Source organism: Triplophysa rosa, linkage group LG21, assembly GCF_024868665.1.
Source record: "Triplophysa rosa linkage group LG21, Trosa_1v2, whole genome shotgun sequence".
Lineage (NCBI taxonomy): Eukaryota > Metazoa > Chordata > Actinopteri > Cypriniformes > Nemacheilidae > Triplophysa > Triplophysa rosa.
In genome coordinates, this window is record NC_079910.1 from 7,074,392 (window position 1) to 7,097,460 (window position 23,069).

The 23,069-nt window shown below is 38.4% G+C and overlaps 1 protein-coding gene across 1 annotated transcript; it reads left to right on the plus strand.

The window, feature by feature from the left end:
• The first annotated feature begins 149 nt into the window (after positions 1-149).
• On the plus strand, positions 150-21,322 carry ctnnbip1 (catenin, beta interacting protein 1). Its single transcript, XM_057320079.1, has 4 exons — positions 150-292; positions 7,248-7,365; positions 7,733-7,823; positions 19,552-21,322. Exons 2-4 carry the CDS (start codon positions 7,270-7,272, stop codon positions 19,608-19,610), a joined length of 246 nt encoding a protein of 81 aa, XP_057176062.1. The 5' UTR covers positions 150-292; positions 7,248-7,269; the 3' UTR covers positions 19,611-21,322.
• The last annotated feature ends 1,747 nt before the right edge of the window (positions 21,323-23,069 follow it).

Here is a 23,069-nt window from a genome sequence, read left to right on the forward strand (position 1 = left end):
GGCCAGCATATGACAGGACTACATATAGCATCAAAAAATATAACACTATGCATTGCAATACAATACAATATAATATGTAAAAAACAAAATATCTTGCAATGACAGAGTCACAGCGCCCTCTAGCGGCAAGGACGCCGCTCGTGCAGGAACTGATTCAGCAGCAGCGCGTTTATGTTCTTGATTCACTCCAGCGCTACCGACTGTCGGGATGTGACCCCGGAACCGGACGCCTCTTTATACACGACACAGCTCTCATATACAACAAAACCGACAGAACCCTGGACCAGGAGAGGTAAGCCGTCAAACCGGAGATAATTTCGGACATTTAGTACCCGAACGAGGCGAGAACTGGAACGTTGTGGCTTTTTTCTGTTGCTAACGAGCTAGTGTGTGTGTGTGAAGGGGAATTGTGGGAACTTCATTCAGGGCTTTGTTATAGCCCGACTGTTCAGTTTTCCTGTAAAAATATCTTCTGTACTAGGTCTGGATTAACTTTTCTTTATTAAACATAATAGGTTTAAATAAAAAGAGGGTGTGTTTTAGTGACGTGCTGTATTTTGAAGAGATATGAGAGATATGTGCGTGCGTTTAGTAACTGGAAGCGACGGGAAGAGAGAGATGAGGTCTAGAGTAAATCCAGTCTGCTATCGACAGATACTTCATAACCATATTCGTTTCGATAAAATTTTATTAACACATTGGTTATGAGATGTTTGCGATTTGTACTGATTACATTAACGGCTTTTCGCCACATTTCAGTTCATGAATCTGCTTCAGTGAATGCACAGATATGTTTAAATGCTTGCAAGTTTATGGTCGTTATGTCTTTTTAATATTTTACTTGTCAAACTGCAGAGTTTTATAGTTGCGTTACTTTTAAGCAGTCTATTAAATATATATATATATATATTAAATATTTATTTATTCATCTCCGACTGGCTTGGGTCCCATAGTTATGTGAGATATGGAATTTTACTGTTGTGATTTCCAAGGCCTGGAAACCTCAAGGGAATTACTAATATGGCTGCTCGATTATGACAAAAATCATAATCACAATTATTTTGGCAAATATTGAGATCCCGATTATTTAACACGATTACTCCTTAACATTTGAAACAACAGAAATGTTTAAAAGCTTGGCTTTTAATATGTGAATTCAACCGAAAAATAAATGTAAAGAAAATAGCACAGTTGAACCACTATAAACGAAAACTGTGCGCTGTAGTTTTATACCACAAGAAAAGAGGGGATCCTTGCAAAATGGAATGCGGCACAATAATCGTTTTACCTCGATTGTTTTGTTTTTGTAATTGTTGAAGTCCAAAATTGCCGATTCCGATTAATTTTCGATCAATTGCACAGCCCTAATTACTAATGTTACAGAAAACTGAATATATTTGCTAGTTATGCTCAGCTAGTTGGGTAGGAATGGCTCAATTATGTGGGAAGCAAAAATAACAGAAAGTCATGGAAATTTGTTGGTTAAAAAGTGTAGGACTGAATCACTTCGACTTATTATGATGTCTTAGTGGTGGTGATAATCTATTTTTAGTCTCCCCACACCCTGAACTCATTGTGAATACAGAATACCTCTGCACTTCCATCTGTCAGCTAACCAACTCACATTTGCCTATGAAACTGGCTGTTTGCCCGCGGTGGGCACTTGAACTGTGATGGCTTTTCGAGAGCTAACAGGGCATTCTACTTGTGAACTTGGAAGTGCAACTGTATTTTCTTCAGTCTTGACATTCTACCCAGGGTTTCTGGCTCTTTGAATCCCAGACAGTCAGGGGGCAGCTGGGGCTCATGAACTGCTCAACCTCTGTCCCAATGGGAGACCATCAGCTGCCTTTGAGCAACAAGCTTAAGCATAGGCTCAGACCTCCTGCCAAGCTTCAGCACATTTTTTGTTGGGGTGCCCAGCCCTCCTGTGCGGCTTGGCACCCCAACCCCCTCTTTTCTGTCTTTCAGACGCTACGCAAGCTGGTTTATGCCTTTAAGGGCTTCTTCTTCATGATCAAGGCTGGTATCCTGGCTTAAATCAGACTCGCTCGCTGCAAATGTAGCATCTTTCTGTGGCAATTAGCGAAATCCTCCTCGGCCCACTTAATTTTTCATTAGATAGCCCCTGTTGATTTTGAAGATGAAACCTTTTGCAGGATCTCGCTCGTGTGATCATTTTGTTCGGGGTCATTTTGAAAGGCTGTGGTTGAATTCTTCATTGCTTTTACGTATTTAGATAGATAGACAAATTAGCCACACCTGATAAGCAAAGGCATGAATGTTTGTGTTATAATATTATTTTGAGAATCGTCTTGTCATCGTTCAGTGTAGACAGCCGTTGCAACAGTGATCCCAAAGGGACCTTCCCTCTGCAGTGGGTTTTTGTATTGTGATTCATGACAAGCAGTCTGGTGCATGACAACCATCTTGTGAAATTCTTACCCATGACAGATTTGAATTGAGAATTCATTTTCGGAACATTTGTCTGGATTGGAGTTAATTCCATTGATTTAAGCCAGCATCACATAATGTTTATGATTAATTGAATTTGGGTTTGGTTGTGGAAGTGTATGCACAATGCATATGTTTAACATTTTTAATAGGCAGGAATGAAATGCTGGGTGTCATGCGTTGCTAATAAGTCATGATCTAGTTATCAGGCATTCTCATCTTTATTGTTGTCAAATACAGTGACTATTGTGTTTACAATAATCAGTCTTTGCATGCATGTCTCTTAGAAATATTTATATTTTTAAAATTCAGACATTTTTTTTCTACTTACATTTGTCTTCTTGTAATAGCCTATATTTTTATTTAAGTCATTTTTTTATTTTTATTTTTTATCTATAACATCAGAGAGTTGACACTTACATATGCACTAAAATCTCCCATCTGTGCAATTTTTATTTTTTTGCTGAGGTCTGTCTGGTCAGGTTTGGGGGATAAGAACTATATACGGTCTCACTAGCCCCCTCTGCTGCCCATCCATTTATCTTGGCTCTAACAAAAACTGAGCATTTTCTTCATTCCCCTAGTGTTGTTGGTGTATTCATTATTCATTCAGCACAGCTGCTCAAAGATGCAACTTAATACTGCAGGGGAAGCTCGCTGACAGATTTACCTTGGCCGTATGATTTCTTTTGGGGGTTGGTAGAAAGTCCCATCCCATAATTCTTCAATGATGTATCTGCCCACACAAGACAGCATCTTCTGTTTCCACTGACAGGCACACGTCATGTGAAATCTGCTTGTATTTCATACATGGCAAAATACACAGTGGACGTTCTGTATACTGTAGAAAACCATGCCGCCTCACAGTCAGTGCACTTGTGCATGTGTTTTTAATGCTGGTCTATTTGGTACATCTTATGTGCTGCAAATACAACAAGTTTCAGTTTTATGCGTATTTTCGGCAAGTTGTAAATTAAAGAGGAACTGAGCTTCAAACTCCTCCTCTTTGATCACAGTTCTTGCACCCTGGTTGCCCGAGGAGGACTAAAGATTAAAGGTGTTGGATTCGCTTTACCAGGATAAGTTCAGGTTTAACAAATCAACAGACTTCTGAAGCCCACAGTCAGACTCTGGTGTGACTTTCGCCTCCAAATTACAACACTGGGATTAGTTGTGGTCGAAAGAAGGGTAGCTTTTCATAAGGAAACCTCACAGTCAGTCAATACAAACTTATCACTGTCTCAGGGTGCCATTTATTGGCAATCTCTTAAAATACGCATCATTTACTCACCCTCTTGTCATTTCAAACCTGTATGGGTTTCTTTCTTCTGCACAACACAAACTAAGATATTTTGAAGAATGTTGATAACCGAACAGCGATGGCAGCCATTGACTTCTGTTGCATGGACACAAAACCAATGCAAGTCAATGGCTGCCATCGCTGTTCGGTCAACAACACTTTTCAAAATATCTTCGTTTGTGTTGTGCAGAAGTAAGAAACTCACAGGTTTGACATGACAAGAGGGTGAGTAAATGATGACTGAATATTCATTTTAGGTGAACTATGACTTTAAGGTTGGTTTTTGGAAATGTCTACCTTGCATCGTGTTGGACCTGGGCAGAAGCAAACAATTGAGGAATCTGTCTCTGCAAGCTGCTTATGAGGATTCAAATGACTTGATGAGTCTATAAATAGAAGCGCTATCTGGTTTGTGTATCTCCTTGCAGGGCTCGTGCACCATCCCTACATGGATGGTGGCGGCCGTTGCTGATGAGGTGATCTTTTGTCTGATTCGCTCAGTGTTTTGAGTTCACGCCTGCACACGCCGGTTCGTTTTCGCTGATGACCCTTTATGAACAGTTTGCTGGAGGTTTATACGCAGGCACTCTGTGGTTCACACAGGTAATTTGTGTAAATTGCCAATTTTACCGTGCGCAAGCGAATCGGGATTCACAGTGCAGCTTGGGTCGTGACTGAAACGGCTGATAGGTGTTTTATTTTTAGAAGTCCGGCCCAAAGGGCTGTGCCCACAGTCACATGATTTGACATGTATGGAAGCAGGCAAAGTGTAGAATGATATTAATATTTTATTTTGTATTATTAATATTTCTATTTCTATTATAAAATGGCATAATACAAATTCATCTTCATTTTTTGTTTTTTTTCTACATTTTTGCTGTCGCACCATAAGACACGTACATTTTTTTTGTCAACTACCTAGTGGTATTTTAAATTGCATTTAATGCTGAGGCATCAATCTTCAGTGTATAAACTGCAATTCATCTATCTGTTTACTTCATAGTACGGTGGATTTTTTAGAGACCCGAGTTTTCTGGAATGGGTGGCGTTGTTATGCACAGGCTATGAACTGATGTTTCTGATCGAGCTGCCCAGGGTACGGCTGCTGTCTGGCCTGCCTCGTCTCCAGCTTGGAGGACAGCGATGATCAAAAGAGATGGAGAGAGATCCAACTCCCCCCTGAAGGTGTGCCTGGTGTCACAGAGCGGCAGAGCTGACACACCAGTCCCTCTCTGGCTTTCATCTGCGTCCTGCCTCTCTCAGCGAGCGCTCCTCTTCCCCCACGGCTGCCAGCGAGACACGGCAGGATAAAGTGCATGCGTTATTGAATACGAAGCCCTTTTGATGCCACGGCCCTTTGGTGGCTGATGAGTCTGTGATTCTGAAGGAAATCTGGGTTAGTTATTTTGCCGTGGTCATTTGTTTCGATAGCGTTTTCTGTGTTAAATGACGAAACCTTATTGGTATTTGAATTTATTCAACTTAAACACCTGGAGAAAGACATTTACGCCATCAACGCCAAGAACGTCGATAGGTCACGTGAGGTGCTGTATTGTGTGAGTCAAGACCAAGCCTACTGTCGGCTGTCTTGAAATGGAGGGTTAAGCCAGCTTTTCAATTAAATATAACCCCACATCTAACAAGCTGTCAACGTGTATTAGAGGCTCTTTGTGCGGATACGAGCGTGTGAGACATCACAAGCTAGATGTCGCCAAAGGATTGAGTCTGACGGATTCACAAAACCCGCAGAATACATTTGATGCCATTTCATGTAACGTCTCTTCTCTCAATGAATGATGTACTTCGTCTTTGTGATTTCTATTCACATGACATTGATGTGGGAGGAATTATTGAGTTAATTATGGATTAAATGGTATTAATGCATGCTGCGTCTTTTTATGTCATTGCGTGATGCTATTCTATGGAAAATAATTTGTGCAGCTTCAGAAATACAGCATTGCTTTGCTGATTTACCGTGTAGCATTAGCCTTGTATTTTTCTTCTGTGATTATATTTCTTCTTACACCTCTCAGGAGTTCCACGCCGAGAGTGAGTTTGAAAACAGATCATTAGGAAATGAAGAAGATGAGAGGAAGCAGGATCATGGATGGATCGAACATTAAATATGCATGAGGGTCATTTATGATGCTGTCAACTTGTTTCATGATCTAAAGTGTGTTCAGACTTCAGACACAGACATACTGCTGGGTTTAAAGATTTCTGTATTCTGCAGAGGGTTAGCTTTAAAGCCAAATATGTTGTGACAGCTCAGCTGTTGTTCGCACAGTTCAGAGGACTTCATTGTCTTATAGGCGGTTTTATCGGACACATGTGCCTGGCCCGAAGTTGACTTCCGGTTTGTTGATCAGTCTGGCTAGTTTTAATTTATATGAATATTTTATTGTATAATAAGTGTATTAAATAAACAGTTTGTTGAGTTTTATTGTATATTACTTTTATTAAATAAACAATTTGTTGAATGGGTAGTGTAACTTTGTCACATTTAAGTTTAGCCAAGTAACGATTCTCCTACTGGGAACCCAAAATAAACTGGTTACTAGACATACTGTTAACTCGCTAGCTAATGTAATTGAATTTTTTTTTTTTGCTTGTTATCAGAAATCTACAGGGAGTCAGGGACTCTATTCTTTGTGGATGTGTACCAGAGGTTAAGTTTGGGCCACAAAAGCGCGCATGCGCAGTAACGGTTGTTATGTTTTTGCTTTGAAACCGTCCACAGTTCCCCCCCATATTTTTGTCTGTCAGTTTCATGTTTTGGCAGGTACTGTGTTGTTTGCTTTTTGTTGCTCTGTTTTGAGTTATATTGAAGCACCATGATGATCGATAAGTAACTTGTAGTTCAGACACAGTTGGCAGTGTGTTACTGGGCCAACACATGAGTATTTGTTTTGTTTTATAATATCTGTGAAATAGTGCTGGCAGCAAAGATACAAGTTTTAAATGTTTGATGCATTTGGGCGTTAAAAGGCTTGTGTCCGCTGAAGTTTTCTTTTTAACGTGGTCAAAAAATGCTTTAAGTGCTTCCTTTTAGATGTTTGATGCATTTTGGCGTTAAAAGGCTTGTGTCTGCATGCCGACAAAAATGCTTTAAGTGCTTAATTTTAATGCGTTTTCCTTCCTAAATCAGGCATAGCTATATTTTTGTTTGCTACTACACTAAACTATGGATCTGTTTTCCTTCTCACTAAACCATGGTGACAGAGTTTACTGAGAAATATTTTCCTATTATTATTACATTGAGTTATTTTTAAACATTTGATCTATTTTTAGTTTTTACATTATTCTTTAAATAAATTATAGATTTCAATCTGACTCACAAATTCACACCCTGCATGACAGTGTTTGTAAGTCTAAATGAATGCAACTTTCAATGCTCTCCCTCTCCCTCTCCCTCTCCCTCTCCCTCTCCCTCTCCCTCTCCCTCTCCCTCTCCCTCTCTCTCTCTCTCTCTCTCTCTCTCTCTGTGGTTTAGCGGTGCGTCAGGAGCAGGGGGGATGAACCGTGAGGAAGCCCCTGGCAAGTCTCCTGAGGAGATGTACGTCCAGCAGAAGGTGCGGGTGCTGCTCATGCTCAAGAAAATGGGATCAAACGTAAGTCAATTAACAAACCAATAAGTCTATAAGAACATTGCATTCAGTAATGTGACAGAGCAAAACACAAGAGTCGTGGAATTGGAAGTAGGGCAGAGTCAGATCATTTTTGGTTGAAATGTTATGAAAACAAACATTTGGTTTCATAGATGCTCATACACTAACATAATTAATCATGCAAAATAAACCAGGTGCATTTGAGAAAGCAAAAGATTACATTTTAATAAATTATTTTCTTTGATGTAAATAGAAACCATTCTAAATTCTAAACAGCCTCTGACTGTTTATTGTCCTGGAGTGATTCTGAACTCGACATTGGCGTGACTTTTTATTGCCATGTGTGATGGTTTTTTCCCCACCCTTGCAGCTGACACCAAATGAGGAAGCGTTTCTACGGAATTATGCAGGCGTGGTGCACAGTCAGATGAGTCAGTTGCCACAGCACCCCATTGACCAGGGTAAGTCAACATTTATCATAGAAGGAATCGTTTCACATTTACGCAAAAATTCTGAAGGACGTTGTTCTTTCCTGATTGTATGTTTTAGTTCAGTGGTTCTCAACATTTTCATGGTCGCGCCCCCCTGTAAACCCATAAAATAACTGGCGCCCCCCCATACTGTACATTGAAGATGGATAAGATAATGTGTAAAATATCTTGGATATAGTTTATATATATATATATATATATATATATATAAGAAGCAAAAAATACCTGTATATGACAGATTGATCAGATTATAAATGTAACATACCCTGCTGATAAAAACAAAAGAAACCATCACAGAAATGTTTGGTTTCCATTAAAATACCATTGTGAACCATTAGCTTTTTGCATTTAAACCATTACAAAATTGTAGCGTTTTGTGCATTATTCCCAAAAGGATTAATCTGCCAGATCATGAGAACGGTGCGCGTTTCATTGATTTTAACATCGCGATTTATAATACAGACGCAGTGTGGTGTCATTTGCCTGTCGAAAATTGCGCTTTACATCTTTAATAACACTCAACAGCTTTAAACAGCCATCCAAGTTCAGAAATATATGAAAAGGCACTTTATTAACACTTCACTCCCTTCATGCGCACTCTGAACTCATCGGGAGAGAGAGACTTGCGCTTATTCTGAAATTACAGTCTGAAAGACAAACATACTTGTATGATCTACCTGTTTCTTAAGATGGTGTAGAGGTAATTGCTGCTGCTTCCAGAGTGTACTTTTGCATACTTTGTAGATATTATTATTTTGTGCGCAACCTAAAATTGCACTGCGCAGGACCTACAAACAGTCTGCGCAGCCACGCACGCAGACGGAACATTGCCGTCGATCAATTTGCAATCGCGTTCCTCTGTGCATTCGTGATCGAGTTCCAAAGGTTGGGGTTTCGGGGAACCGTCGCGCCCCACCTGTAGTACCTCTTTGCCCCTCTGGTTGAGAACCAATGTTTTAGTTCATGTTTTGATATAGGTGGTGTTGGTAAGATGTCATGCGTTATGGTGTAGGGTAACTCACGTCACTTCCTGTTTGCTGAGAGCGCATGGTTTGAGCCGGAGCTCTTTCAAACTTATTCTTAATACATCGTTTATTCTTGTTATATCTTAAGACTTGTGTTTTAAATTGTTATTCACCGAGGGTAAAACTTATCCTTAAGTATATCCCATACCAAAATTGTCCTTAAACGCACTGATAAATTATTTTTATCGGATCACTCGCTATTAGCCCTCAGGCTGTTAGCATTACCAGCCTGCTTACTGCTTAACACACTGTTCTCATTATTACATCACTAATGGCTAATGTTTCAGACGTGTTTGTACCTCCGAGTGCAGATGAGGAAACGTTCGCATTTCAGTCAGAATTGGAGGCTGTGGAGAAGCAGATCCAGGATTTACTTTAGACCGCATCATAGTACTGAAACTGCGCTCGTTAAAATTACAAACGACCTGCTTATAGAATCAGATAAAGGTAACATCTCACTCCTAGTCCTGCTTGACCTTAGTGCTGCTTTCGATACTGTAGACCATAAAATACTTCTAGATCGCTTACACAATTATACCGGTATTCAGGGACTGGCACTACAATGGTTCAGATCTTACTTATCAGACAGACATCAATTTGTCCATTTAAATGGGGAATCATCAAATCTAACGCAAGTAAATTATGGATTACCTCAGGGATCGGTTTTAGGACCCTTGCTATTCTCCATATACATGCTGTCCCTTGGAAACATTATTAGAAAACATGGAATTAGCTTCCACTGTTATGCAGATGATACTCAGCTATATATCTCATCAAGACCAGATGATTCTTTCCTGCTATCCAAATTGGCAGAGTGCATCGAAGATATAAAACATTGGATGACTTGTAATTTCCTTCTTTTAAATTCTAATAAAACAGAAATATTACTTATCGGTCCAAAGACATATGAGCAGAATATTTTGGAGTATAACCTGCAAATTGAAGGCTGCACTGTTACTCCAACAAATACAGTTAAAGACCTTGGCGTTATATTAGACAGCAACCTGTCATTTAAAAATCACACCTCAAATGTCACAAAAACAGCCTTCTTCCACCTTAGAAATGTTGCCAAATTACGAAATATTTTATGTGTGGCTGACGCAGAGAAGCTTATTCATGCATTTGTGACCTCAAGACTTGACTACTGTAATGCACTGCTTAGTGGTTGTCCTGCATCATCAATAAACAAACTACAGTTAGTCCAGAATGCAGCTTCCATAGTTCTAACCAGGTCCAGAAAATACGATCACATAACCCCAATGTTATCAACCCTTCACTGGTTACCCATTAAGTATCTTAAGTATTGACTTTAAAGTTCTTTTAATTACTTATAAAGCCTTAAACGGTTTAGCCCCTACCTACATAACAGAGCTTCTACCACACTACAACCCATCACGCTCTCTAAGATCTCAAAACTCCAGACTTTTGATAACACCTAGAATAACTAAATCCACCAAAGGGGGTAGAGCTTTCTCATACGTAGCACCTAAACTCTGGAATAGCCTCCCCGATACTATTCAGGGTCAGACACACTCTCCCAATTTAAATCTAGATTAAAGACACATCTTTTCAGCCAAGCATTCACTTAATGCTAAATAAACCACTGGGAGACTGCATTTATTAGATATTATTTACTAGAATAATCTTGCTTGTTCTATAAACACCATGCACTGTGCTGTGTTTTACCTTTTTTGTGTTTTTCAGTTTTTCTTAACTTCTCCTGTAAATCTGCTTTGGAACAATGCACATTGTGAAAAGCGCTATATAAATAAAATTGAATTGAATTGAATTGAACTCTACATCAAATGTGTACAATTTGACATCATAGATTAAATGTCTTTAGATAGGACAACATTGTCCTCTAGCTGTAAATCGTTGAATGGTATGTTGAGCCAACACAAGGGGGCGCTAGCACAACATAAATAGTTCCTGTTGTGAGTCAGGTACACAAACTGAATACTCCATGTTTTGTAAGGATTATGTCCTCTGTTTTTAACCAAGGTGATCAGCTGAAATAACATGTCAGAATGAGATTGTATTGCTTACTCACACCATGCTCAAAAGGTCACATGCTCCCAAAAATCTGACTGTATGATCACATTTTTTGTTTGGGGAAAGAAGAAGAATTGTTAATGTGGCAGATAACACTAGATGTATAAAAGGATGAAGCATAGATTTTGCGTTTATTAATTATGTATACCAGCCTGGTTGTTAAGCAAGGATATCAATGCTGTGCTCTTTTTGGAAGGCTCTTTATAAATAATGCAGTAGCATAATAGAGATGAATAGAGATGCACCCGTGGGATTTTTCCTCCACAGAAATACTCTTCGCCCGTGTTTGTTTCAACGTTATGAAATCTTCCACCACCGATGAGCCAATATTTTCATGTGTGGGATTTTAATAAGACGCAGCGATGTGATGCATCTATAATAAGGAATGAAAATGGCTGCCTCAGATAAAAGCGATCTCTGTCTCTTAAACTCGGCTGAAGCCTGTGATCATCATCAATGAAGCTGAGATGAAAGAGAAATGCATTTAATGAACAACACAAAAGAGTCTTCTGCAAAGCCCTTGTCAGAGTGAGAACAAACTCTTTATTTTGCCATTAGTATTTTGCCATATGCAATGACTAATGTTCTTGTTATTTAGAGATGTTTTAGTTTCCATTAATACAAATTGTGAGAACTTTCTCTCTCCGTCTAAAGGCGATGAAAATGCCAAAGGGTCATCTTAGGTGAACAGGAGTGCATTAAGTGGTGACATTTATTTTAGGCAAATGAAACTGAGACTGTAGGACCACAACAGCGTTATTTGAGGATTTAGGTAATGAAATATTTTTGCAAATGGATGGCACTTTAAATCTAGAAAGACTTGTTTTTCTCTCCCACAGGACAAAATTGGAGCAGAATCTCAAGGGAATATAGACCAGTTAGATGAATTATTTACGTAGTAAGCTCTCTCAGAGGGCCACCTGTGTTTGCATGCAACACCTCGGAAATGAGTCACCCTGCGACTAATAAATCAATGCAGATAAGGCTATATTTACCTCTCATTCTGATACGTTTCTTTAGGCTTACAAAATAAAGAGCTGTTACGTGGCCTTCCATTTTTATATATGAATGTTTTACAGACCTATCAGACGTGTGGTGTAAATGCCGGCTTTATGGTAAAATTCAATTCAGGATGGGAATTCATTTGGCAATTGACACAGTGAAGCATTTGTGTGTGAACAAGAAAATAAACTAGAAATTCAGAGTCTATACAGACGGACCACTGCAGTGACCCTCAGTCTCTAAACAGCTATTCTCTCATGAACAAACTTCTTTGTGTATTGAGCAGCCCCCTTGTTTCTTTTTGAGGAAAAAAATGTTAAGCCTAATGATGTTGTCACATTTTTGAAGATGTTGTATGTAAAACGTATGCACCTTAGCATTTCTTCTTGGCATTTGCATTCGAGATCATCTAATTAGCTAATTACCATAATCGCACATTATAAATGTTGTGATGTATTTTTAATCAGGTCGTAGGAGTTGGAGTTTAGGTGATAGAGCTGGCTGGTGGTGTCGGGGGATGATGAGGAGGGAACTGTAGAACTTTTGCACTTTATGAAGCTTGAGGCAGATTCATTAAAGGAGTAGTTCACGTCAATCAATTTGCCCCATTGATTTTACATAGTAGGAATAAAAATGACTAGGGAAAGTGAATGGGGGGAAATTTTGAAGTGAACTACTTCTTTAACATGAGGAAATAGCTACAAAAATGTAGAAAAAGCTAACAGTAAGGATAAATCTCTCCTATGCTATTTTATATTATAAATATTAATAATTTAAAATAATATATTATCAACAGTTCGTTATCTAAATTTTTGCTATGTCACACCATAGGACACATGGTATATTTGTCAACTATATATATTTTTATATATATATTAGGGCTGTCAATCGATTAATCGCGATTAATTGCATCCAGAATAAATGTTTGTGTTTACATAATATATATCTGTGTACTGTGCATAATAATTTTGTAGTTATTAACACATACACATACATGCATATATTTAAGGAAAATCTAAAAATGAATAAACATTTATATATAATTTCAATTATTAGTAAATATAAATAAATACATGTAAATATTTCCTAAATATGTATTCATGTGTATGTGTTTGTATTTATAAATACAAAATTAATATGCACAGTACATAGACATATATTATGTAAACACAAACTTTTATTCTGGATGCGATTAATCGTTTGACAGCCCTAATATATATATATATATATATATATCCATATTTTCTTATGATGGAAGATGAAGTTACTAGATCCAGGTGGGCTGTTAGTGGCATGCCTCCACACAGAAGCCTCACCATTGGCTGAAATCGGACAATGAGGCAGTGAGAGAACCTGCCAATCCTTTGTCAGAGGCCTTGGGTACTGAACAGCACAGTGAGTACAGTAGTCAGTTTCCATGGCGACGGAATGGGTTGCGAGCAGGGTGGACAGGGGCACCGTGATGTGGTGAATGAGGAAGAGGAACTGGCCTCATTAGAGGACCTTCAGGCACGCCGCATTGTTCATTACAGATGAATGGTGCAGGAATGGCACATTCGCTCCTTTTGGCCCTGTTCGTGTGACACGCAGCGTTTGAAAGGATGCTGCTCTTTTACATCAGCCTTACAAGCTTTAATTGACGTCGGACAGGAGAGAATTGTATCTACTCAATGGCAACACTGTGTAAGCGTTTGAGTTGTGTGTATTATCCATCTGAAGCAGAGTCAGTGCTTTTGTCTTGTGTCTGTCGGTATAATCCTTAGATGGAGTAATCCCAGACTGCACTCCATCAGTTTACTGATGCGACACGGAGCGGTTTCAAGACCCTTCATTACCAAACCAATGAGTCAGTCATTTACAAAAACATGCCCGAAAAGCTTTTTTGTAATGTGTTTACCCAGTAAAGTATCTGAGAAAAACCACTTCTAAAAATATTCAACATTATGTTTTAGAAACTCATGAAGTCTTGAATAAATTACTTCTGGCTAAAATTGAAAGAGGGAAAAATAGCATATTAAAGTTTTACATAATGCGTTTCTCTCAGGCTAGTACAGCATGACAAGACGCATGAAAACAATTTTTGAATTTTTCCTAAATACATGTGGAAATATTACTGTTGTATTTCTTAAAAGTGAATATTAACTTGTTCTCTTTACAGTATTTGAGGTCTGAAAAAATACAGAGCATCTTTTCTGTTATGTTGACCTGTTCCTCCAGTTTTCATTTTCTGCAAATAAATCCAAATAGAAACAATGTTTTTATTTCAAATTTGGGAGAAATATTGTTACTAGTTCACAGAATGAAACAAAAATTATAATTTTACCCATACACATACCTATTAATAGAAAATTCATAAAAACTGAAAATAATTTAAAAATGGTCTCTTAGTTTTTATCCGCGGCTGTATCTATAGCATGTATAGTATGTTTATTATATTTCATATAGTTTTTATATACATTTCCTTTATATCTTGAATTCCAAGCCTGTAAAAGCAAATAAAAGTCAGGCACGGCAATGGAAAAAACTCCTAAACATACATGTATTTTGTATTTTAATTATAGTTTCTATATTTTTCTATATTTTATTTATATTTTGAATTCTAAGCCTAGAAAAGTAACACATACAGTATGTATATGAATGTATGTATGTTTGTATATATGCTATTCTTTTTATTTTACTAGCCTGCATTTACAGCGCTAACCTAATGTGTTATTTAATACACGCAGTGCCATAAATCATAATTCATTAATCTCAAATGTTATTGCAGTAACTTGCACTGCTCTAATTAGGTAGTTTATACAGCAGTTGTCATGGTAACTGAAGCTTATTAGTCTAATACAGGATAGAACTCTCATTTGAGTCTCTCAAGCTAAAGCTCAGGGTTGGAATGGCAAAGAAACTTTAGAGAAACAGTCTGGGATTGTGAGTCATGTGTCTTTGTAGATGTAAAATATGGTCATTTACACAGCAAGGTGTGGGTGTGTGTGTATGTGTATGTCAGCCCCACACACTCGCTGGTCATGATTTATCACAGCCGGTCATATTGAATCGTGTTTCCTGAATTGATCCTCTAATACCATATCTGTCACCATCGATCAACTCCTCAGCCGTGATTCACCCTATCACTGTCAGAGATTTTATTATTGCCATTGTAAGTGGATTCATAGACTTGATTTAGCTCAGCAGTATGTCTGTTATATTTTAAATAAACCCCATTTAAACCATACATTCGATTTTTTTTTTTTTAAGAGTATGTGTATTCCCTGGGGTCAAACCCAAGACTTTGCGTTGCTATAGGAATACCATCACAGCCAGTGTATTTCTGCAGGTCTGTAATCAGAGGTTAAACCAGCCAGTATAGGGATGCGAGACGGTGATATGTGGAGACAGACAGCTGCTGTTTGTTCATAGGTGTTCGTAGCCTGCCAGATCGTGATGCAATCTGATTCCGAGCTGTTGCCAGGCAACGGCTCATTAGGGCTCTGATGTCTATAGCGTGTTGGCTGTTGCTCGTGTGACACAGCGTGCATTGCTGGGAGTGGCACAATCATGATGGAAAGCAGAAGATGGAGAAGGAACATTTCATCCATCTGTTCACGGTTTCATGTCCTCCCTTCTGCTTCTCTCGCACTTTAGTGCAACTGAGGATTTTAGGTCTGGCCTGTCGACACTTGTAAAGCCTTGTCCTTATCCTTGACCCCTCCCTGCATGGATCACCGTTATGTAAGCGTTATGCAACCCTAGATCAAAGATGTGCTTATAGGTATTGAGTAGCCATGGTACTTAGCATCGGTCTTGATGCTAAGAGTTTGATCTTATTTGGTTCACTTGACGTTAATTGTCTATACAGCACAGTCTTTATTGTTTTTGAATTGCTTTTGAATTAAAGGGATAGTTCACCTAAAAATAGAAATACTGTCATCATTTATCCTCATGTCAGTTAAAACACAAAAGAAGATATTTTGAGAAATGTCTCAGTGGTTTTGTGTCTATACAATGGAAGTCAATGAGGGCCAATGTTGGTTGGTTGGTTAGCCACATTTTTCAAAATGTCTTCTTTTGTGTTCTGCAGAAAAAAAAGAAAGGCATACAGGTTTGGAATGACATGAGAGTAAGTAAATAAGGGGTAAAAATTTGTAAATAATTGGGTGAACAGTCTCTTTAAATGTCCCATTTTATTTCACTGAAAGGCTTTTGACACTTTACATTGTGATTGAATTTTAAAAGTAGGGCCTTTAAAGGTGTCACATGGCGGGAACACGTGTTTTTCTGTCTTTGGTGTGTAGACATGTGCACGGTTAATCGTGGTTACCACTAAATTCTGCTGAAACCGAGCTGGCTGCGATAATGCAAAGTATCGATTATTTTATTGATGCGTAGCTTGTCCTTGAAGCACGGCTCTGGGATCAGTAGGAAATGCTGCTCGATCTAAAAGCAGTGCGAGTTTGAGTCGCTTATAATGTGCATTTGAAAAAGCAACACCCGTCAAACATGATCATTATAAATATACTTTATTATCATGAAAATACCTGAGGCGACTTGAGGAGCAGTGATAAAAACATGTCTTTAGGCATTTCCTAGAACTATGTGTGTTATGGTCTTCTTCTGCAGTGCGTATTTGGAGTTTCTGCACGAGAGCGCCCTCTGGCTTTCGGATGCAGCAGCATTTTACCGTACTTCACTCATAAGTTGTGCATAAATCACGTGATATATATTTTCGGTTAATCAGGCAGAAGTCTATTGGTGTGTTATAAGTTGCCCATGCATGTATTAGACACGTAAAATAGCAAAAAAAGTGTGGGAACAAAAGATGTAGTCTATCTAAAAGCGAATGCTCACCCAGATCTGCCTGAAACGCCTCGTGTAACCACATCCCCACAAATCTACATCAATTCGTGGTATGATTTGACTAAGACCGCCCATATATACGCAAGTAAGGTGGGCGTACCCGTCAGTACAAATGCGTTGGAACCTGATGTTCCAAATATGGTAAGAGGCGTTACATTTCCGTCACACGCTTGCAGTATTCGACCAATCACTACGCACTGGTTAACTGGCCAATCATAGCACACTTCGCTTTTCAGAGCGATGAGCTTTGTTAAAAATCTGCGCGTTTCAGAGAGGCGGGGCAAAGAGGAGATACAAACATGCTCGGTATGTGGAAAATACAGCGTTTTTGAACCTTAAATCGTGTATACACATTCCATTCCATCTAAAACAAACGATAATATTCGTTTTAGCTTTGTCATATGACCCCTTTAATTTTGTCACTACATACACAACTTATATCCGCAAAAAAATCAATTAAATTGGGACACAGCTATTCTGTCTCGCAGATATATTTTTTATTTAAGCTCCAATGTTATGTTAGATGTTACATTTTCTGTTAGTTTAGTATTAAAGTTTTTAATACTTTTTAAGTCGAAATTGTCTGGTTTTATGAAAACAGGTTAGTGTTTAGACTACAAATGCAATGTGCTCACATTTTCAGCTACTTCCGAATTTTCTGATCAGGTCAAGAGACCCCATAACTCCGCCCACCTGAGACGGATCATAATACCAGCCGTAAACAGGGTGTATGACTCAAATCAGACCCATATTCACTAGTCAGACCGTTTGAGTAAGTGTGAACTATGCCAGCAGGGTGTGATCTTTCACTGTTGAGTAAGGTGTTAACAATCCCGTTTGCCGGTGTCTGCATTCACGTTCTCTGTATGCTAATGGTTCTGGTTTTGCAGAAAGATGATGAAAATGACTTTTTTCTTCTCCCAGTTGAGAGAAAACATCTTCAATATAGTTATGCATATCTAAAATGTATGTTGACTTTAAATGATCAGGAAACATTGACATTTTGATAGAATATCTAAAGTCCTGGAGAATGAAATTAGTCATTTGACCTCAAAGGGGAGGTGTGTCTGATTTTGTGGGCTGGAGAACATGAAAGGCAGAGGATATTAAAATGAACCTGCCCTGTTCTGCAGTGTGCTTATTAAGCTTATCCAGGGTCAGTTAAAACACAGTGTACATGTCCTAACAAGAATCTTTGATGTGTGCCAAGAGGACGACCAAACTGCACCATTAAACCTAAACCAGCTATAACCCATCCACCACTTCGCGGTCTGGTACAAAAACAGACAGGAGCTTGTTTAAGAGTCTTTTATCTTACCTCATAATTAAATCCTTTGAGGCAGAAGGTGTTATGGGCAACTGTGAAACCTTTTTATAGCAAAGATCTGGAATGATCGACACAGGGTTTTAGCTAAAAAAAACCCGACTCCCTGTAAATCCGAATATGACATGTGGCTGATTCAAGTTGAAGCCTGTTGGCGGAATTTGGCATGTTATTTTTCACATCACTTGATTCAATTATATCTCCCAGGTTTTTATTGAAGTGTCAGTGGGATTAAAATGCATGACCTTTTAGGAAAACACAGTTTCACAGTTTATGCAGCCGGCGAATATTCTTGCGAATCTCTTCTTTACATAAATGGTCAAACGAACTCAAACTCAAACGAATACACTCTTCAAAACGAATACACTCTTCGCTGCCATAAATGAACCTTTTGGTTCCACAAAGAACCTTTAACATGTGACAAAATGCGAACCCTTTAAAATAGTTGCATGAACAGAAGGATTCATTTTATTGGTTAGATGTTTTATTTAGCTTTTAACAACCAAATCTACGTTGCACTTTGATATTAAAGGAACATTTTACCCAAAAATGGTTCCCATTGACTTGACCATAGTAATATTTGAAGAGTTTGGTTCCAAAATGAGAAAATTAAAAAAAAAATGTATTGTGCATTCCAATTAATATCAATCAAACTGCAGTTGGTTTGTTTTGATTTAAGCCATAATAACAAACAAACAAACAAAAAAAGTCAACTTTACACATTAAAAACATGATAACATAATAAAAAAATATGATTTTAGAATCATATCTCATTTTGGAACTGAACTCTTCTTTATTCCTACTATGGAAAGTCAATGGGGGCCATTTTTGGGGTGAACTATTCCCTTAATTTAGATCAGCCCAAGCACACGAGAGCTCTTCCTCGGCAGAAACCTCGCTTGACCTTCAGACATCCACCTGCTCTGAAATAATCCCTTCAAAGCTCATGCCTTACCATTTATTTACTGTTTACACATTTGTGCTACTGTTATTAATCCATGTTCATCTCGGGACAGCTGGCCCTGCAAATCCTGTTAACCTGGTTTGCAGGGGTTTGTGTTCCAACCCCAAGCAGAATCATTAATTCAGGATTGGAATTGATTAGTGCCGTGAGTCTAGCCCGAACATGACTGAAATCACAAACCATCTCACTCCTCCTGCAGACTTCCTGCAATCCAGCTGTGACATTATAGAGGACATCAAGAGCGTTTGTTTTGTTTTTTTAGACTGGTCTTTTTGTTCCCTGTGTTTTTTTATTATAGATATGGACTGTGGTAGATTTGGTATATGGGGTTTCTTGTCACACCTCTTATCTGTGCTGTGCAGAACATGCCATTCAGTTGTGATGCAACTGTTGTGTATTTAGAGATTTTCCGTCGTGTGCCACATATTACAATGCACATTACTTGATCTATCATTAGTTTTGACAGTCTTGTCCTTTTCCCAGGTGCTGAGGATGTGGTGATGGCCTTCTCAAGATCAGAGACTGAGGACAGGAGACAGTGACCTCTCGCCAAGTCACTACAGCTAAATACCACATAACACTGTTGATGGAGAGGGCGGGACCTGAGATGGGAGAGGGGTGGGGCTCTGCCATGTGCTCGTTGCCGCACTTCCCTTCGCTACCCCATTCCCCTCCTCTTCCTCACGAACTGTTACACTATCAGGGCCCGCGGCCTCAATAATACCTGCTGACTTACAGCAAGAGTCAGAAAGAGCGGGTAAACGTTTGATTTTTTTTGCTGTTTTTTAGGATTTTTTTGTTTTGTTTTTTGTTGATTTATGCTTCGGTGAGAGGCGTTTCTTGTTTGTTCCCATGAGAGACTGAACGGACCAAGAGTTTCATTTTTCTGGTCAAACCAAGAAAGAATATAAATCGCCTTATGGGTAAATTAGAGACAAACCTGTTTGTTTAATTTAGTAGTTTCCTGTTTTGTTGTCCACAGGATGTTTTTGTTTTCAGGGTTGTTAAGTAGCTGTTTACATCATAATGTCTTCAGAATAACATTCTTATTGGTGTGGAGATGAAAGAATTACGACATAATGGACGAGGCCCGTACGTAAGCACACACTCAAAGAATGATGTCCTACAAATGAACTGATGTATCACGATCTGTTTTCTCGATGTTTGCATCAATGTGAGATTTCCTAGGCTTTTTTTGTACAGAACGTAAGAAAAAAGTAGAAAAGTGAATAAATTGTGCCAATTGTGTTATGTAAAATATTTCTAAAGGTATCTAATTAATGTCTTAGGTCCCTATTTATTTTTCCAATGTCTTAAAGTCTAGACAAACATGAACCCCACGTCCAGGAAACTTTTAAAGCTCTAAATTTGTAACGGCGTGTTTTGAGTAAAATGACCTTAGTAAAATAATAGCCAGAAATGTGCTAACACGTCAAATAGACACGACCTCCGCCTTAAGCATTGTGACAGAATGTGCTATTCTCTGACACGAGTATTTCTTGCCGCATATCTAACAGCGTGAAAGACACATTTTAATTAAGTGTGGTTATTAAGATGACTCCAGACAGCCCTGCATAACATGCATTTTGTCTTTTGGCCTCTGACCTTTTTGGTAACATCGGTATTTAATGTTTTGTTAACCTGCTTGACATAATTATTGTATCTCAGTGTTTTGAAATGATGCATGCCTGTATTGAGGTTTATGATGTACGTTAAAGTAGCTCTAATGATCACGAGAGCCTGGCAGCATTAAACATCACCTCTTTTAATCTGTGGACGTCCTTTTTCCAAAAAATGTCTTTATAGTTCCCTCCGATCTCCTCTCAGCAATAAGCATCTGAATGGATGTCTTCAGTCATTGAGTCTACTTGTCTACATGGCCAAACAGCTATATTAACAGGCATCTGTTTGCTTTTAACTGTTGTTTTAAAGTTATTCTTATTTTGTCTATGCATTTTTTTATTCTTAAGCATACAAATGTGTCTTAACTGCCATCAGGCTGGGTCTATGACCCTAGCCGCCCATACATATGAATGTCACTATGTCTGGATTCATGTTTGGTTCATTGACTTCATTGTATTGTTGTCCCTTCCCCCTCAAGCTGTAAAACTATTACATGTGAATTGCTTTTTTATTGTTTAAAATTCAATCGAGTAGATGTTTTATGCTGTTGACTACGTCCCTCGACTACAATGCATCCAAAATCTATACCAACCGAACATTAAAGGAGTTTAAAACTGCGCTTTGTTTGGAATATTTGTGCTTCCAGTGGAATTTCTGAAATTTGGAAGACTAGAATGTTCTGGACTTTCTGTCTTTATGATAAGAACTGCAAGCTAGAGAGATTACATTGTGCCAAGCTGCTCATGATAAGGGCATATTGCTCCTCTTTCTGAAAGGCTCTGTAATCTATTCTGAGGTCTGATAAGATAGACACAACCAAGACGAGCAGTGTGCGTTTTTTGTAAATATAAGAATGGAAGGACACTTTAAGTGATGGTCTATGAGTAAACGTGCATTATGGAGACCAGGGTGCCATTTGCAATTGGGTTAACTCAAAAACAATGTCCATTACACCGTGTCTACACCGTACACGGCACGATGCAACGCAACAAAAGACAATAGAACGCATTAGAGCCTATTATCATTTTAAACGTTGTCCACACTGGATGCGGTGTGAAGCAACAATCCCATTTGAACAAGCCGTGTGTCGTGTCGCGTCTGGTGTAGACACGGTTGTACAGTTGACAAATATGTAAGACATTTTTATGCATTCAGAGTGTGATGAAACAAAAAGCAAAATACCAAAACTAAAATTGTTATGTACAATAAATGTCTGTCTCCTTGGAGATAATGTAACTCAATTGTGTTTAAAAGTCAACCCATCCCAAAACAGGCATAATTTACAGTACAGTACAGTCTGGTGCTAACCGCAGGTCTGTTTCCCCATTCTGATTACATGAATTCCCAATATAATAACCAACATCTGTTCGCTGTTTCTCTCGCCATCTTCCACAGATGGTCAAATCCTGTGATTTAGACGAGGCTGGCTCTGGGCTCGAAGCGCCAGCTGCTGCAGAATATAAATGGGCATGAATCGCCCTCAAATGCATTGCCATTTTAAGACACGGCTCCATCACCTGACATCAGTCAGACATCTGACTAAAAAGTATAAATACTTGAATGCATTCCCTTGCCCAAGATATAACTTGAATATTCATGATGTCTGTTTAAGAAGTTGGCTGGTGGTTTGAAGGCACACTCGGATGGGTGCCCAGCTTTTTGGCTGACTTGAAAAGCTGTCTGGGGCGAATTGGGTGCAATGTGAGGGTCATGATGTGCCTGTGAAGCTTCGGCAGTTCTTTCTCTTAATCTGTTCTGGACTACAGTTGTCCTCAACACTGTATGTTATGTAACACTGGGTTTGTAAACAGTATGACACGGAACCACTATGTGCTCATGTTTTTTTTAAGCAAGTCTTAAGTCACACATTTATTATTATAGTGGATGTAAAGCTTTTGAACAGAATACTATACTATACACTACTAAAATGAACTGAATGTAGTATTATTAGACTATGGTGAGTATTTGGTCATTAGATGAGAAGACATTTAATAAGCTTATTTGAAGAGCCGGATTCAACATATTGACTAAGTATCTCCTTCTGGCAATAATAGCACTACTTAATTCAAAGACGCTTTCAAATTCATGGTCAGACTCGGCCAGACATCAGCATATATGTTAACATAAATATGAGAGAATTAAATAGAAATTCTTAACTTTAATGCACATTTGCTTTGAGGCTATATGCTACAGCCAGCCCCATATTCAGTAAAATAATTGTTTTCTTTCGGTAAAATTACGTTTTTCTTTTGAATTTTCAGTCTTTTCAGTAATTTGATGGTTTTCATCTGTATTTCAAAAATACAGTAAAATCTTTAAAAACACAGTAAAATTCTGTAAATCGTTTTTTACATTGAATATATAACGTTTATTATTAG